General features: G+C 35.9%; 1 protein-coding gene across 4 annotated transcripts; it reads left to right on the top strand.

The window, feature by feature from the left end:
* Positions 1-75: 75 nt before the first annotated feature.
* LOC113712344 (isoamylase 3, chloroplastic) lies at positions 76-14,730 on the top strand. 4 transcript variants are annotated; one of them, XM_027235728.2, is made up of 24 exons: positions 76-335; positions 469-526; positions 632-709; positions 916-1,073; positions 1,668-1,764; positions 2,330-2,566; positions 2,901-3,005; positions 3,385-3,489; positions 4,029-4,163; positions 4,288-4,374; positions 4,831-4,888; positions 5,829-5,892; positions 6,107-6,206; positions 6,578-6,678; positions 7,251-7,302; positions 8,600-8,662; positions 8,813-8,902; positions 8,985-9,057; positions 9,692-9,771; positions 11,431-11,535; positions 11,618-11,713; positions 12,637-12,698; positions 13,310-13,418; positions 14,096-14,730. In XM_027235728.2, the coding sequence occupies exons 1-24, from the start codon at positions 232-234 to the stop codon at positions 14,210-14,212; spliced, it is 2,334 nt and encodes a 777-aa protein (XP_027091529.2). In that variant the 5' UTR covers positions 76-231; the 3' UTR covers positions 14,213-14,730. The 4 variants fall into 4 exon arrangements, with proteins under 4 accessions (XP_027091529.2, XP_071923937.1, XP_071923938.1 ...); XM_027235730.2 differs by having other exon boundaries at positions 257-335; positions 627-709; XM_072067836.1 differs by lacking the exon at positions 469-526 and having other exon boundaries at positions 198-335.
* The last annotated feature ends 4,048 nt before the right edge of the window (positions 14,731-18,778 follow it).

Here is an 18,778-nt window from a genome sequence, read left to right as displayed (position 1 = left end):
GCTCTCGAAACTTACCCCCCAAAAAAAAAATTGGTAATAATAAAAAAGAAGAAGAGGAAGAAGAAGAAGAAACAAAAAGGAAACGTCCAATTCCCATTACATCACTCGAACTGTCTGCTCATTCTAAGAAAAAGTACGCTAAAAAGCTAGTTCTAAAAGCCAGTTAGTTACCTCTTCCCTCCGTTCATAGATGCTGTAAAACTTTTTCAGATTCTTGTTGGGAAAATAAAGATGATGAAGAATATGATGGTGCTTTCCAGTTCTGCTACATTCATTTCTAGTAATATCTACCCTTCTTTCCTGTTGCCATTTCACCACTCCTCCTCCGTCATGGGGTTGGTAACGCTTTACTACTCTTTTTCCAAATTGTCTATCTTCATGTGTAATTAGCCTGGAAATGGAACTTTTGTTTTTAAAAATTCCTTTAGACAAAAAAGAGTAAATTTTTTTTGTTTTGGGTTTTCTCAGTTTGAAGTGTTGTAAAAGAGCATCGGGGGAAAATTCTTCCCACAGATTTTCTAGTAAGGTGAAAACGGCTTTGCTTATCTTGGTTTGGTCGATTATTGGGAATATAACATTGAGTTTATGTTATGTGATGGTGCATGACTCTACACCTCTTGGCTTAGGTTAGATAGAAGATTATGGCAAAATCAGATTTCCTGATGTATATGCTCCTCGAGCCCAACAACAACAGCAGCAATTGATTGAGGTACTCATAAAGTTTTTAACTTTATGTTTCTGATATTTTCTTTCAGTGTATTCATCGAGAGTAAGCTAAATGTTGATATTAAAAGATGCTATTCATAATTTCTGCATTTTCTTACCCTTCCCCTGAATTTACTCGAACCAAAAAAAATAAAAAATAACAATAAAAGGAGATTGAGAACTGTTATTAACTTGACTTTGTAACTGTAGGAAGAAGCTCCACCAATGACAGAGGTCATTCCCTCACTACGAGTTTCCCCAGGTCAGGCACATCCACTTGGAGCATCAGAGCTTGAGAATGGTGTTAATTTTGCCATTTTTTCTCAGCATGCAACTTCAGTCACGCTTTGCTTGCAACTTCCTCAGAGGTTGGGTCCAATATTGTTATTGAATTCCAAGGCTCCTATGTTTCATTCTTTTATTTTGGCTTTTGTAAACAGGACCTGTTCGCTTGTCTGGCTTCAGATTTGTCTATTTATATCTAAAGATTCTCGTCAATTTTGTATCTTGATGCTTAGAGGTAGACTGATAGTTGTAGTCAGTTGCTGGAGAAAAGGATTCTAAGATTATTAAATTTTTTTATATATTTGATCCTAAAGCAATGCTGCCCTTTTTCAGTATAATGATAATTTAAGTCTATGTAATCTCTGTTCTCAATTACTTGTATGCTGAGCCCTAAATCGCGATGCTGATATCTTGAGTGCAAATGATTAGGTTCCTTTCTTCTGCATTTGATCTGATTTAAGAACGGTTTCCATCATTTAACAAGATGACTGATATTATTGATCAAAAGTGAAATAAGATAGATAATGAAGGTTGACTTGTATATTTTCATGCTGGATTATTGATGGTATGATCCTTTCATTTAGTGCTGATTCTTACTCGATTGGCATACTGTTTAAAAGGTCAAAAGTTCTTTTATCTACTTCCTTTTTTATTTTCATAATCTTTCATGTGATTAGTCGGGAAATGCTTGACACCTTGCATGGAGAGATGATTGAATTGACGCTGGATCCTCAAGTGAATCGAACTGGAGATATATGGCACATTTGTGTTGAGGTAGGCTATGCTTCTGTTCCTGCTGCTTCTCTTTCTTATCATTAGTTGCAAGTGAATGTAATAGTTCATTATGCTTTCTTAAGCATGGTATTAGCATTAGGTTTGACTCTTCTTAGTAGTATTTGAGCTAAGGTGATCTTGTGTCGTAGGCTAACTGTCTAAGTTTTCCTCTATCCCCCTCCTTTTACTTTTAAAGTAGGGTGTAACTCTGTGCGCAGTATGGTTTATGGGATAGAGTTTACTAAAGCAGAAAGAAGATCCCAGGCAGTTACAGTGGAGAAGAAGAAAATATGGGTAGGGAGAGTGGGTTTGCACCATTTTCCAATTAGGTCGTATGTGTAAATATCCTCCTTGCCCGATCTAAAAGAAAATGACAGTTGACTTCAAAGTTGATGGACCATTTAGAGGGCTTCTCTATGTGCATTCTCATGAAGTCTGTCATATCAAAATCTCTGTTTTATTCACTCTTTTCCTTCTCCAGTTCCTTGTACCCTTTTTATTTTTTTTTTGGTATAACATCTTATGTCTGGTGGGTGCCACTTCATGTATCAATTTGCATATGTAGGATTTGCCTCGCAGCAATGTCCTGTATGGCTACTACATGGATGGTCCTAAAGATTGGAGTCAAGGTCATCGATTTGATAGAAGCATTCTGCTGATTGATCCCTATGCTAAGCTTGTTGAAGGCCGGCGAGTTTTTGGAGATCTTAACAATAGAGGGTCACAGTTTTTAGGAACTTTTGACTTTGATACCTTGCCATTTGACTGGGGTGATGGTTACAAGCTTCCCAATATACTCGAGGTAAATTGTAAGTTGCTGCATAAATAGATTAAGCTAATGAGATTTGAAACATGAGTTAGAGCAACAAGTGAATAGCTGCATGTTTATCATGTATAACTGTGAATTTATCCATGTTAGCCACTGTTGAACATTCATTCATTATGAGCTTGTACATTAACCGAGTTTTTTGTGGGTATTTAAACTATGGAGCAATGTTTACTGTTGTTAACACATGTTAATCCACTGAAGGATTAATCTTTGTTAGAACTTTGTGTAGCCATTGACAGAGAAATTTTGTTGAGCTACCTTCTATCATGGACCATTGGACCTTACATATATGCCATTGGATTTGCAGAAAGATCTTGTTATATATGAAATGAATGTCCGGGGTTTTACCGCTGATGAATCTAGTGGATTGGATCCAAGCATACGTGGCAGCTACCTTGGTGTGATTGAAAAGGTAATGTTGTTAAGCTAAGAATTTTGTGTAACAGCCAGGAATTTTGTTGTCCTTTCTTCTGACCTGATTTCTTGTTCCCTTTCTTCCCATGTGCTAGCTCTGGGCTTTCTTTCAGTTCTCCATCACTGTTTAATGTTGATCATGTAATCTGATCACCAACTAGTACTTCTGTCGGAATATATTCTGCTGATGTTATAACTCAAATTGTCCCTTAATTTGGTTCACATCTGGTTGTGTTAATCAAATTGGCGTGGTGATGGTAGTCTCTGTCGGAACTAGTGGCTCTTTTTGTTGTTGACTTTCATTTTGTCTCAGGGTTTGTAGTCTTAAATTATTTTCATGTTATGTTGTGTATTCTAACAAGCCTTTTCTTGTGAAGATACCTCATCTCTTAGAGCTTGGCATAAATGCTGTGGAATTGCTGCCTGCCTTTGAGTTTGATGAATTGGAGTTCCAAAGGCGCCGTAATCCTAGAGATCACATGGTGAGCTACTATCACCCTACCCTTGTGGTTTTGCTGAGAAAAATTGTCATCAGGTGCACAATTGTATATCTGCTTTATCTTTTTACTTGTCAGAGAATGAATTTGGCTAATGTATAATATTCTCCTTGCTATTATCTCTCATGTAAAGTCAAGCCTTCAAATATTGGTTGAGCACCCAGTTTGGTGTCCTATATCCTTACATCACCTACTTCGATTTATGCTTCATGCATTCTGAAAATTTTACTATTAACAAGTCTTTTAACACCCTCAGCCTCCCATGTTCCCATGTAATGGAACTGCTAGAACATTTGAGCTTTGTAATAAGTTGAATGCTACTTCTGTTTTTGTTTTTGGTTAACTTAATTATTGTGATTTTATGTCTGTTTGGTTGCTCTTAGTAACAGAAGACCGATGTCTTGTGATATCTGGGGATGACTGTAGTACTAGTTTATGTGTATGGTATTAAGCATATGTTATTGCTGTTAATGGACATGAATGCCAAGTTTCAATGGTACTTATTGACTTATATTTCTTTCAAGATCAACACGTGGGGTTATTCAACTATAAATTTCTTTGCACCTATGAGTCGCTATGCAAGTGCCGGTGGGGGACCTGTCAGTGCTTCTAGAGAGTTCAAAGAAATGGTCAAGGCACTACATGGTGCAGGAATAGAGGTATGGTCTCGTAATATCTTTAAATCTAGCAATGTGACGCTAAATTTCTTAGGTTTCTCTGTCTTGATTGCTTTTGTACTGAAGTCCTTGGTTCGCCATATACTCATCCTTTTACTTTGTACAGGTCATTTTGGATGTTGTTTATAACCATACAAATGAGGCTGATGATGAGAACCCATATACTACCTCTTTCCGTGGGATAGATAACAAGGTGATTGCATGGTGGCATCATAAAGTTTGAGAGGTTATTGCAATTATGACATGCCAATTTCATGGCATGCCTGATGCCAACTACATTTTCTAACTGCATGAGGAATGGCTAATTCTTCAAAACATTTACAGTGGAGACTTGACACCAGAGATATAAATACTGTACTAGGATTGTGGAATCATGGTTGAGATTTGGAAAATGACAAGACCCAGTTGTTTATCTACAGAAACACTATGCTGGTTGACAGGACATCCATTCAACAACAAATACTTAATATAGCAGATGCACAGCTACATGGAATCATGTAGCCTTTGCAGCGAACTTCTAGTTGTAGTTAATTATTAAGTTTATACAGTTTTTCTCATGAGGATTCGCTATTTAGGCTTTTGTCCCTTTACTTGGTTGCCCACATTTTTCTTCTATTCTTACCTTTTTTGCCTGATAAATTGCTTGCAGATTTATTACATGGTGGATTTGAACAATGGTGGTCAGCTGTTGAACTTTTCAGGCTGTGGTAATTCCTGTGTCTTTGTAATGATTTTGTGAAAGGTGGATGAAGGGCATCTATAATTTAGCATCTCTTTCTGTTTGTTCAGTAATTTATGATGGCGAGTTTAGTTTTTCCTACCCAACTTTTGCATGATATTTTTTGATGCAGAGACATAGGTGTCATTCCATATGACCCAAAGGGAAGTTATGCATGACTTAAGTTTCAGAAGTTGGAATTCTGAGTAATTAATATTATTGTAATACTGATGTAAGTAACAAATTTGCTTATTATCTGCAGCTGAAATCAAGAATAACTTACTTTCACACAATCTCCCCTGTAGTTTAATCCTTCTTTTTTTTCAATTCGTTTGAATCCCATGTGAGTGTGAAATACATGAGATTAATCATCATACTGCTACCTAGACATGAAATAGCAAGATGATTAACAATGACAAGCATATAATGGGGCATCATGACACAGAAGATTCCTGGACGCTTTGCAAAATCACTCTGATATTCTTTTCAGTGATGACATTATTAACTAATTGACAATTGGCAGATCCTTTTTTTTTTTCAAAAGGGGTGGTGGGTTTGGAGGCTGGGGACTTGATGGTAAAGGATTCTCCCAAAGTATGACCACTGTAATTGAGTCATGGTATAAGGAGCCTTAGAATCATTTTCTGATGCTTGTTTGATTGGACAACTGGTAAGGTGATAAGAAGAATTTACTTTCTACTATATTATTCTGGCTATCAATTTGCTATAGAACCTTATTCTATCTAAAACCTGTAACTCTTTGTTTTTAAGCTTTGTACAAGCTCAAGGAATTAGAAATCATTGGGTATTCTCTCTTTTTCTGTTTGTACTTGGTTCCTGTTTATATTATAATGCTTTTCTTTGTGAACGCCTTATTGTGTGTAGAAATATAACAGATACATCATATGCTATTTATCTGTGGAATACAGGGAACACATTCAACTGCAATCATCCTGTGGTCATGGAGTTTATACTTGATAGCTTGAGGCACTGGTACTTTCTCATTCTTTTCTTCCTCCTGGAATTTTTTTTTAATATTTTGTTTAATCCCTATTTCCAAGGCCTCCCATTAGACATCAGGCTGTCCGCCTAATGCAACACCAATATTGTTGTGGCCAGAAACTTTCAGATTGAAATGTAGTTGCATGACTCAGCAAAATGTATTCTGAAATTCTGTTCTTTGTTATAATAATTATAACTATTCAAGGGTCACAGAGTATCATATCGATGGATTTCGCTTTGATCTAGCCAGCATTCTTTGTCGAGGAGCTGATGGTTCTCCACTTAATGCTCCCCCACTTGTTAGAGTAAGTCAGTGGTACATATCTGATTTTACTTAATGTTAGCCCATCCTGGTATCTCTGATTTTTTGGGAGGAAATCTTTGGTCCCAAAAGTTTGAAATGGCAAATGTACTTTGAGAATTGTTGTATGAGCTGAGTAGCTAACTACAAGATGGCACTTCTTTCTCAATGTGTATACATGCTCATATAAGAAATACTTCAAGATAAAATCAATATAGTTCCCGAATGAATCTCTGCTGTGTGGTAATAGTTTGTGTCTTTTTCATGACACATCCATTTCTTGTGCTTCTGAAGGTAATGTGAAAAAAAAAAAAAAGAAAAAAAAGAGGGGATTCTGTACCTATCCACGCACTTCATTATAATCCTTCTGTGCAGGCAATTGCTAAAGATAGTATCCTATCACGGTGTAAGATTATTGCAGAACCTTGGGATTGTGGAGGTCTTTATCTTGTTGGAAGTTTTCCAAATTGGGATAGGTAATTGTACATAACCTCATCAACATTTAGTGGATTGCTGCAATTGCTGAACTTGTGACCCTGTCATAATCACTATATGAGACAGCTTTTAACCACTCCTGGAATTAACTGTACAAAATAGTCTCAGAAGATTCAAATGATGATTGTTGTATGAAAATTTCGAAATTATAAGGGTAATTGCTCCATATAGAGAACACTATTCTTTTTATTGGACTGAAATGTTGAAATTTTAGTGAAATCTATAATGCATTCTATAGGAATTAATCATCAATAGCCTGAACATTGATGAACTGGACTTCAGTTGTAAGAACCTGACTGCAGAATATCATCTATAAAGCATTCATTTCATATTTAACATAGCTTGAATTTTCTTAATCTTGTGCCTGTATCTGTTCACATGGATACTTCATTTGCAACCATATGCTTCTCGCTGGCTTGACTGTACTGGCAAAGCTAGTCTATTTTCTTGTATTGTATCCTTTATAAATTTCTGATTCTCATAGATCCTTGCTTATCTGTCTTTGTGTGAACTGAATCTCTGATAAATTTATCTTACTAATTTGTCTTCATAGGTGGGCCGAGTGGAATGGTATATACCGTGACGATGTTAGAAAGTTTATAAAGGTAATTTAGTGCTAAAATCTTAAATATTTGTCAGTAAACTTTTTGATGTCAAGCAATTTACTCAATATTGGTGGAACATGTTTCCATAATAAAGTACAGGAAATAATTGAAAGGGGATGAACTTCTGGTAAGATTATTGAAAAACTGCATGCATTCAACATATTTTGATTAGGTGTAATATGAGAAACTTTTTGTTTTGTAATTAGCATAATTCTTCTCATAGACATGCCCATATAAGTGTTCATAGTCTATAAACAATTTTATGCTTGTATTCTTCAGATTATGAAGGCCAAATACACCAACTTCCATATTATCTTTTTAAGTTCGAATTATGCTTATAAGTAACATCATAGACATAATTAAGCTCCCAGATGCAAGCAGTGTATGATATGCTGATCCAATGTTCCAAAAACCTAATATGCTTTTGTCCTGTTTCCTAACTTTATCATCTTCACTTTACCAGGAGAAGACATCCATCTACTTTTCATGCTTTTCCTTGTATAAAATGTATATGCACATGCATGCTTTTTAGTGGAGTAACAATAACAGATGAGGACTGAAAATGACTTGGAGGGTGAAAGTCCTTTTGCACGTTAGTTCTCCATTAGTTTCAAGAATTTCCATGACATGCTTGTGGGTGTTTCCCTGGTATATTCTTGATTTGAAATAATGGTACTTTTGCTTCATTTGTTATGACAGAGTCATTATTTGTCATGGAATTAAGTAGAGGTGAGGCAGGATGCTCCTATCTTTTTCCAGGCTAGATGGTGGTTTCTTGTAATGTTTTGCCCTTTTTGATTTTGGCCGTTGAACTAGCTTGAACACTATCTGCTATATTACAAAGTTTATGTTTGAAATCTTCTGGGAGTACAACCAAATAGGTGTATCAAGGTCCAAAGTTTACATATGCAACTAAGAGTTTATTGGTTTGCTTAAAGTTTTATTCCTTAATTGTTTATGTTTGGCCAGAACAATGGTCCATGTGTGGAAGAAAAGAATCTCTATGGACTTGATACATTGCTTCTTTGTTGAATTTGATACAAGATTCTGCTTGGTGTGTTTATTTGTAATCGTATGCTCTTGCTCTTTTGCTGAGGCTTTTTATTTTCAAGGTCTAGATTTCTCCATGTTTATGATTAATTGTTCTGCATATTTTCTTTTAGTACGGCATCTGTATCTTTGCTTCTAATCTTGCATTCTCCAATTGGAGCCACCAAATACATATGGCAAAAGAATAATTGATACTTGAAATATTTTGATATTCTGTTATTTATATTCTTGAACAATCATAATCTAGGGTGATGCTGGAATGAAAGGGAGTTTTGCAACTAGAATGGCAGGTTCTGCTGATCTTTACAGAGTGAGTGCTTTAACTTTGCCAACATAAGTCCAGTATAGCAACACACATTTATCTGATGTCTATGAGCACCTGTGCAGAATATAGTAAATGTCTTGCTTCTGCTTTGTGCAGAATATAGTAAATGTCTTCCTTGCTTCTGCTTCCTGCTAGGTCAACAAGCGCATGCCTTGTCACAGCATCAATTTTGTTATTGCACATGATGGGTTTACGCTATATGATCTTGTTTCATATAACACTAAGGTATTGGTGAAGAAAGTTGAGGACTATCTCTCTTACTTGTTCTGAACTTAAAATTCGAAGCTAATTCCTTCTGAAATTGCAGCATAATGATGCAAATGGAGAAGGTGGCAATGATGGAAGCAATGACAACTTCAGTTGGAATTGCGGAGCTGAAGGTAAAGTTCATATTTGTTTTTTGTACTCCTGTTTATGCTTATATTGGCCAGCATACAATTGCTGTTTATGCTTATGCCCGCATTACCAATATCTACAATTGAGGTTTGCTTTGTGAGGTGCAGCACAATTAATATCAGGAGGTCATTTGACGCTGGCCATTTTCATTTTAAACCAAAAAAGTTTTGCTGCAAATGCTGCTACTTGAATAGAACACACGTGCACACACAAGTATGTACTGTTTTATGTATGGTCTGCATTTCTATGGAATGTTGTTGCATAAAAACATTTGTGTACATAGTTAATTGAGCTCCATCTTTGTCATCTATTTTCCTGCGCTGGAATCTACTTTAGGTTTACTTGGAAATCTCTTGATAAGCAAGCTAGTAAAGAGAAAATAAAATGTTTTTACGAATACTGACGTCAAAAATGCTTGATCTGGTAGGAAGACCAGCCTAGATGTTGCATAAACTTATGTTAGTGATTAATGAGAGAAAATATCTCCATGTTTAGAGCACATTAACAGAAACACCTACATCTCTGATTTGTTGTCTAAAGATTATGTTTTGATGATTTCAATAATTCTTTGGTTGCCATTGTGAAGGTAAAATTAGTGAATTCCTACTTTCTGAGCAGGAGAAACTGCAGACCCAAAAATTCAGGCACTACGTTCCCGTCAAATGAAAAATTTCCATTTAGCACTAATGGCATCACAGGTACACCTTTTCTTTTTTGCAATAGTAGTTTTTAAATATTAGTGCTGGCTTAACCACTACACTGGAGTTGTAAGCTTTCTGGATCAGGCTTTTCACAAAGGTTTAGTTTGATATAAAATGGACGGTCCAGAACAGAGTTACCTTTGATCAGAATTCATTCAACTTACAAGTTTTCAAGTCGTGCATTCTCAGTGAGCTTTAAGAATATGATTTTGTCAAGCACCTGTTTTATTTCTCTTGGAAGATAATTTCTCGAGTGAATAGTTTTAGGGTTAATCACAATTAATCCCCTTAAAGCATACCTCATTTCTCACTTAAGCCCCTAACAATTTTTTTGTCTCACTTTATCCCCCATTGGACAAAATTATCCCTCTATTATTCTAAACTCTTATTTTTCTCTTTTATTTTTTTTCCTTTTCCCTTTTGTGCTCCTTGATTTTCTTTGCCTCTTTCTTCTTTCTTTAATTCTTCCTCTTTCCCACAAAAAATCTTCATCTTAATGATTGAAATTAAAAAAAAGGAATTGCAAAGATCAATTTTCTCCTTAAATGATTACAAAATATTCAAATCACTTCCGTAAAATACAATTTTTTTAGCCTTTCAATTCTTTTAATTTTGGTTTTTCCTCTTTTCTTTCTAGCTTCTCATTTTATTCTCAAGAAAATATCATAAGATGAAATTGTGACCTGATTAATAATCATCAATTGAAAATTGTGACACGTGGCATCATACAAAAAATCAAAATTGGTTTTTGATACCTTTTAAACCTTCACCCAAAAATGCAATTACAAATTCAAGATAAAAATTTCCGTTGAGATGGAGTTTTCTATCGGGAAGGATGAAAGAGAGAAGAAAGAAGAAAGAAGAAAGAGAAAAAGAAATAAAAGAGAGGAAAAAGGATAAATGAAAAGTCAAAATAATGGAAGGGTAATTTTGTCCTATACAGGGTTAAGTGAGCAAAATTAAAGGTTAGGGGGTAAAGTGAGAAATGGGGTATACCTTAAGGGGATTAATTGTGATTAAACCTTAGTTTTAATATCTGATTCCAACTTGAGGTTTACCAAGGCTGAGGATTGGGATTTAAATTTACATTATAGCTCTAGGTTTACCAATGATTATGGGTATTATGCCCTTGGGTCAGGTTTAATTCATTTTACTGCCAATTAAAAAGCAAGATGTGTTCAATTAATTCATGTTCAATGCTTCTCTGGAAATTTAGTGTTCGTATTGACTATTAAAGCTAGATGCTGTAAGATTGAACTGTAAAAAGGTAGAAATTTGTCCTCAAATTACTTGGCCCCAAGATTATGCTTCTTACAGAACTCAAATCTTATTAGTTACAGATTTACATGGTCTTGAAATTTTTTTATCTCCAAGTATGTTTTGCAATACTTTGACCAGAGTCATGAGGTCCACATTCGGTTGCTGACTTTTTGTCGTTCTTTAAGAAAATTTAGATGACAGAGTAAATACACGTTGTTAATCATGTTCCTGGACCCTACTTGAACTTTCTGTTTTTCATCTGCTTACTTTGCACTAAATGATATTCCTGTATATCATGTATGTGCCCAAGGCAAGCATTGTTCCATAACACATCGAATGCAACTTTTTGGTTGAGTTTGTGGGTGTTGATGCACTTCTTTGGTTGCATATAACCAGGGGGTACCAATGATGCTCATGGGGGATGAATATGGACATACTCGTTACGGTAATAACAACAGCTATGGCCATGATACTGCTATCAACCATTTCCAGTGGGGACATGTATGTTGTGCAAAAGACATCGTGGGTATTGTTAATTAATCTGAGGAAATATTACTAAGCTTCTAAACTCTTGACAAAACAGTTGGAGGCCAAGAATGATCACTTCAGGTTTTTCTCGGAGTTAATAAAATTTCGCAACCGGCATCATGTTTTTAGAAGAGAAAATTTTATTGGGAAGGTAATTCTTTCCAGTCTGGTGTTACTCGCTTTTCTCATCTGCTCATAACTTTTTTCTTCTTTCCATATTACTAATTCTGAACCTCTTCTCTTGCAGTATCTAACTTCTGAAGTTAATTTTTATAGAATTCTATGGATTTTCAAAATAGAAATGCTCTTTCATGTTTGACAGGAATCTTTTCTTTGTCTCTTAGTTATTTTGCATGTTGGATGTGTGGGGGAGAGGTTGGGGTGCTTGGGGTAGGTTAGGAATAATGCTATTAGTTTCATCTGTAATCTATAGGATATTCAGTTCCTTCCCCTTTTATAGGAATATAATTAAGTACACAATTATCAATCTTATACTTCTTTTTGCCCAAAGGAGAATGGAGTGGGAGCTGAGTATTTTTCAATATTGATCTGAATTGTCAATAAGTTTATTTGAGGGAGTGGGTCCGAACTTTTTGGCACTCAAGAATCTCCTATCCTTTCCTGACCTGTTTTTTGAGAATTACAGAACTAGTTCATCTATAAATTCAACAATCAAGGTATTTTAATATTTGATGAGTTTTCTCACATGGATGTTGCTTCACTTATTCAGATAGATTACTGTCAATTATGTACACGAGGCATCATATTTAGTTGATATGACATTTACTATTTATCTTTTCTTTAAAGCATATCAAGTTGTTATTATATATAGTGGACCTGTATAAATAGCACAAGTTTATCTGAATTATGTTTTGAAATTACTGCAAAAGATCCTGTTTGTTGTTTAACTACAGTAACAGCAGGAGAAAGGCCATACAGTTTGGATATAATTTCTTTACATTCTCCTTTCCTTCCCCCCCCCCCCCCAAAAACCTTATTGGAATTTGGGGAGTGGTTTCTTGGAATTTTTACCTGATGTCTTACTCCAAACACATTAATCACTCTTCTGTGCAGAGTCAGGTGACATGGCATGAAGACAACTGGGACAATGCAGAAAGTAAATTTTTGGCATTTACGTAAGAAATACTGATTTCATCCTTTGATGAAGCGGTTTATATTACCATGAATTCTTTGTGCTATTATTCCTTGGATCAGATTGCGTGCTTCATAAATACCATTTTAAGACTTGAGTGTCATTGGTGTTGGAATGTTTTATCTATGTAAGAAATCTTATTATAACCTTTTCACTTTTGAAAACATAATATACTTTTGCGAGATTTTTTGTATTTTTTATACCAGAACTTCAGCATTTTGTTTATTTTCTGAAACATAATATACTGCTGTAAGATCTGTGTATTTCTCTTCTTGCACCTTTCTATTTCCATCTTTTTGTATCTAACTGTTCCTTTCTGTTCTGTCATTCTCTTGCTGCATATGACAGAGACGAGTGATAATTTATCGCTCTGTTTTTGTTATTTTTCGTTTACTAGCAGGTTCTTGAACTTGTGAGCATGCATCTCTCAGACTTGGAATATGTTGGAATAGCAAGATGCAACTCTTGCATTTTTAATATTTTTGGTTTTCTTCTTTAATATTTTACTTTTTCCATATCATTAAGAATTTAATATATTCATGAACGGTTTCTTGTTATGATTGGATGACCAAAATTGAAGCACATTTTTTGTAGGCTTCATGATGAGAATGGAGACGATGTTTACCTTGTATTCAATGCACATGATTATTTTGTTAAAGTTGGAATACCATCTCCACCACAAAAAAGACAGTGGTTCAGAGTGGTTAGTTTTCTTTCCTTCATTGAGTTCGCATTTTTTACACTTTTGCCTGAGTATAGGTTTCCTTGAAAATGTTTTGTCCAATTTTTCATCATATTTATCAACATCCATATGAGCATTTTTGTTGGTAATTTCGAAGCCTTCTGTGATCGAGGTTCGGCACTGCTGACATTTGCAATCGACTATAGTTATAATTTAACTGCTAAATGCTTAAACTGTTTTAGTGTCACTTGATGTCTCTTCAGATCAAAGTACTGCAATGTCCCATAAGAATGAAAGTCAAATAAACTTAGCCCTACATAGCAGTACGACAACTTATTTTCGAAGGGAAATAGTGGGTGAATATATATTGAGCCACATTTATAAGTAACCCTTCGTACATCAATAACTTGAAGATCCCAAGACCCCGTAGTTGATCTTAAGTTTGTCAGAGCTCCCATAAACATTTATTATTACTATTTTTTTACACACTGGATAACTCAGTATTAGTAGGCTGCCTATTTGGATTGCTGGAAATTAATTGTGTCTAGTCCACTATGACAAGAGTAGTCTGTGCGTTGAACATGATTGCAGGGATGTGTATTTACTGGCACATCCACTGCATTTAGTTGCTAAAAGTTAGTGGAAGCCCGAAACCCCAATACTCCCAAGATCTCATACTACAAGCAATTATGTCGCAGGTAGACACAAATCTGGAATCGCCAGATGATATCGTGCTCGAAGGTGTTCCGGGAATTGGGGCTAGATACAATGTTGCACCTTACTCTTCGGTGCTTCTTAAAGCAAAAAAGAAGTGAACGGCAGAGGTGTTGGTCAAGAATGTGGTTGCCCCACACTTGAAGTTGCTTGGGGGTGGTTGATAGCTGCCAGAGATCCAGAAAAATAAGAATAAGAGACTGCAGTATCTTAACCAGGTGGAGAATAAAAACAGGTAAAACTTGGACAGGATTATACATGGGTCATCAGTCATCTGATCAAACTCAGGGAAAGCATCCCCCATAGTGGTAAACTACAAATTTTTTATAATACAGCCAGGCCATAAAATAAAGGAGGACGCGTCTAATAAATTCTTGTCCATGGTGCAACACAGGAGTCGCAATTTTTTGGTTTTCAAATCAATATGTTCTTGCACTAATAAAATGTCAGATGCACCACATTGGCAAGTTAATGTCCTGGGATCATCTTTTTTCCTGGGCCAATATTGCCAGTGTTGTGATGTGTTTTTCTTTCTCTCTCATTTTGGTAAGCTTCTCTTCTGGTAGTGAATGAAATTAAATTAACAGCAAGTGAATGGGTTACAGTAATGTTCCATTGAGTCTTGCTTTCCATTTTACAATCCTTCCCTTGCCTTTAGTTCCAAGAAACATGATGTGGGCTTGTGCACTGCTGTCCCAGAAGCAAAGCAACTGAGAAATGTGAGGGATTCCCCCCAGCCCAACACCAGTCAATTGTGTCCCTTTTCAGGAAAGAAAGTAAAGTTGAAAATCAAGGGAAAAGGTGGCCTAAAATGCTAGTTAGTAATAGTATGTATTTGGTGGTGGGTGGGGGATCTCTCCATCTCCAGGTGGACTACAGTTGTTAAAGCAAAGATTATTGGCAGAGGCCACGGGTTGTGGAAGCCTTGAGATATGGGACCGCAAGCAAACAGTACACCCAAAAAAATGCGACCACTTCAATGTGTAACTCCGTTCTAAGTACTAAAGCGGCGCCGCCCTCACAAGCAAACAATAATCTTTGTACCTTAAAGAATTGAATGCTTTGCTATGTTGGATATAAATTTAAGCGCTGGCTCTTTTTTCTTGTCACGCGGCGTTGGGTGTGATTCTGACGTACCTAACTTGAAAATCCATGCCATAGTTGTCGCTCTCCATTCTTTATTACTATTCACTTCTGATCTCGGCCCGCAAACAGGAAGAGCAAAAAAAAAGCAGAGAATGAAAAAGGGGACCATTTCGTAGAGACTCCACCAGATCAGAGCGATGCAGCGACGTTTAACAATCTGGTGGTCTATTACCTATTGCTGTTAGTGGTAGTTTACCTCAGCCTGAACTGCATCCATTTTCGGAATCGCCTAATACCCTTCAGGCTTCAATGAGACCTTTAACTTAATGATATAAGAAAAAAATTCATGATTCATGCCTGCGACTGTGCGAACTAACCTTAAACTTGAAAACTTCCAATAAGAAGTCGAGGTGTTTTGGTAAAAATTTGCCTATCAGGAACTATTAGCGGGATATTAAAAGAAACTAAAGCAGTGTGAGCTATAAATCTTGATTGAAGATCTGCGAAACAAGAGGGATAGAATGAACTATGAAGGATGTCCATTGCCCAAATGGCAAATATTGGGCAGATTATATGTTTTCTGAATCTCTAATAAATGACCACAACCACGAAAAGACTTGGAAATGGTTTTTTTTTTTTTTTTCTGGATACGATAAATTCTATTCTACTCTACATCTATTCCTACTCTATATTAAGGAAGGGGGAGATCCAAAGGAATCAACGGAAAATCCGGCGGAAGTGAGCCACCGCTAGTCCGTAGGCGCTCGCTGGCGAAATTTTTCTAAAAAACTTGGATTTAGACCCAAGTAGGTGCATTTGATAAAATTGAAGTCTGAAATCTGAATCTATTAAATTATTAAATTGTTAAATATTAAATCTAACATATTTGAGAGCATATCATATTCGGTGATAACTGAATAGTTTATCACTTAATTTTGAAAGCAAGTTTTGCCTCAGTGCCACTTAATTAATTCAGATGTTCAATTTTTAGTTAGCAATCGGTTTGAATATATTAAAATATGAATCCATTAAATTTAAATATTGAATTGGGTTATCAAACATGGCCTTAAAACTTTCTTGGTGGCCAACGACTCCATGAGTAGCTGGCTGGTTCCCTGGAAATGGTATGGGCTTGGAATTAATATATCTTTCAGTACTAAGTAAACGCGTGAAACAAATGATGAACAACACGCTTCCTACCCTAACACGGAAAGGAACAAGTGTGGAGTAGTGGTTGACAAAACTCTAAAATCAGCAGCAATTTACGCTAAGAGAAGTAAACCCTTATCTTTCCTTCCTTCAACTTCAAGGGTTTGTCGAGAACCGGAAAAGTGGAGATAATTATGTTCAAGCTTTCACGACTATGGTAAAAGTTATACCTTCCATCTTTTCCTTGGGTTTTGACAATATTACTTAACATGGAAACTTGGGCTCGTTCATATGACCAAAATACTATGGACTTACGGAGCTTAATTAGCTTAAATTGAATAGTTCACCATTATTATACGGCAAGCCAAATTCACAGCATGCTAGCTTTAAGAAGCTCAATCAACTAGCACAAGACAAGACAAGATAATATAGTCTTAAAGACGAAATATTCATAATTTTAACTAAAGAAGTTGGCAATATACATTTTCTAGGGTCCGATCCGGCCTAATCTTCAATTTTTTTTTTTGTAGACTTTGGAAATTAGGACATTCTCCAGAAACCCTTTTCTTGTCAAGAAAAAATCCCACAAGGAATTCTATAAAAAAAGGTGGTGTGACTTGGTTCTGATAGAGTAACCCGGCAGCAAAAAATTTGTGATCCCTGAATCAAACTCTCTATTATACGGACGTCTCAAACCATTCCATCTAGCAAGTAGCCGCTATGAAGTTACTATCGTATCAGCATTTATTCGAAGGATTTCTTCAGTGAGCGTTGATTAAGCACTCTTTAGCACATCTGATTTATATACTACACTTATCATATAGATACACACAGTCGCATTTGTTATCCTCTTAAATTTAGACACTTTCTGAAATTAATAAGAGTTTTTTTTTTTTTAATGGGTTAGTATTCCTAAATCACACTTAATCTATCATATTAAGAATTTTTCTAATGAAAGTAGGCGCTCGTTAACACACCTAAATCATTGTCACGGTAAAAAGAATAAAAAAAAAAAAAAAGCAAGCATATTATGAACAAAATATTTCATTCCCGACAAGCTTGGCTACTTACAATCAACCATATGATAGCTGGTTTGGCAATGTCGTGTCCTGTACTAGCGTGCCACCGGCATGCTCTTCGTGGCTTCGTCCCCCTTGCGATGGGTTATAGCACATGTTTTGTGGGAATTTATTCTACTATCTGTGCATTCTTTCCGCAAAGCACAATTGTCTAAGGCGATTCTTGAAACAAAGACCAAACACTTGTGCCGTCTTATTCATGATTGACAGTTGACACACCAAATTGGCCGTTCAGAACAACTGAGTGTTGATTTATGCATCCCCCCACCCCAAAAAAATTTATATATATTTTTTAAGAAACTGAAGCTTGTGAATTTGGAAGTTGAACTTAACCAACAAGTTTTGGATTTTCATTCCACTTGTTTAAGCTTTTGAAAACCTTACTCCTGGTTTGGATTTGTAATTCAGCTCTTCAATGCATGTCTTTCAACTCTTGAAGTCTTGATCTACATCCACATCCATTAGTTTGTGATTCAGCTTAACATTTTAATACGAGGGGTTAGCAAGTATAAGAGCCTACTAGATCAAAGGAGTGTTCCGACACTTGTTTTGGAATTTTTTCAGGTCAGATAGGGTTTCGAACTTCCGACTCAGGGAGACATTAATAGTTCTGTTTTTGGTGGCCATCGGGCCAAAGTTCAGTGGTTGGCTATATTACTTTTTGTCTGTCCAACGATGATATGAATGTTAAAGAACTTGAATTACAGCTAGTATTTTGTTTTCTTTCAATTAACAACCCCATCCACACACAGTCATATAATAGTTTTTCTCAGCTGCTGCTAATACAATAGTAATAATAATAATACCAAGTGTAATGCGTATATTTTTTTTAATTCTAACTTTACAACACAAATTAAATTAATACATGCATGCAAATGCAACGAAATTATTGACCATCCCTGTCACAGAAAACATCATTTAAATTTAAACAAATCCATGATCTGTAATTTTCCGTTGGAAGTCGTAATCATAATCATTATTAATTACAAAGAAAAGCATTGTCCTCCCTGTCCCCCTCATCGCCCTCTGCCCAACGTGCCAATCATAACGGTAACCAGAATACATTTGTCACGATAGTAGTATTTATTTTTTAATTTAATAATGATCCAACGGTCCTCAGAATCTTTCTTTCCCAAACCAGCCTCGCCCGTCCGATGCACACCCCCTTCCACGCGTACGCTAAAGATCACTCCAAAAAAGTAACCCTACCGCGTCTCCAACTCTCCCCCGACTTTCCCCAGCCTGTGGTCCAGTTGTCATCCAATCATTAGCTCCCAGGTCCAATTTACGGCTTCCTTAAAATTTCCCAACATTTATTATTGTATTTCCTTAAACCGACTTAGTTTTCTTAAT

The sequence above is a fragment of the Coffea arabica genome, chromosome 10e (assembly GCF_036785885.1).
Source record: "Coffea arabica cultivar ET-39 chromosome 10e, Coffea Arabica ET-39 HiFi, whole genome shotgun sequence".
In the NCBI taxonomy this organism is placed as follows: domain Eukaryota; kingdom Viridiplantae; phylum Streptophyta; class Magnoliopsida; order Gentianales; family Rubiaceae; genus Coffea; species Coffea arabica.
This window is presented reverse-complemented; position numbering and strand designations above follow the sequence as displayed.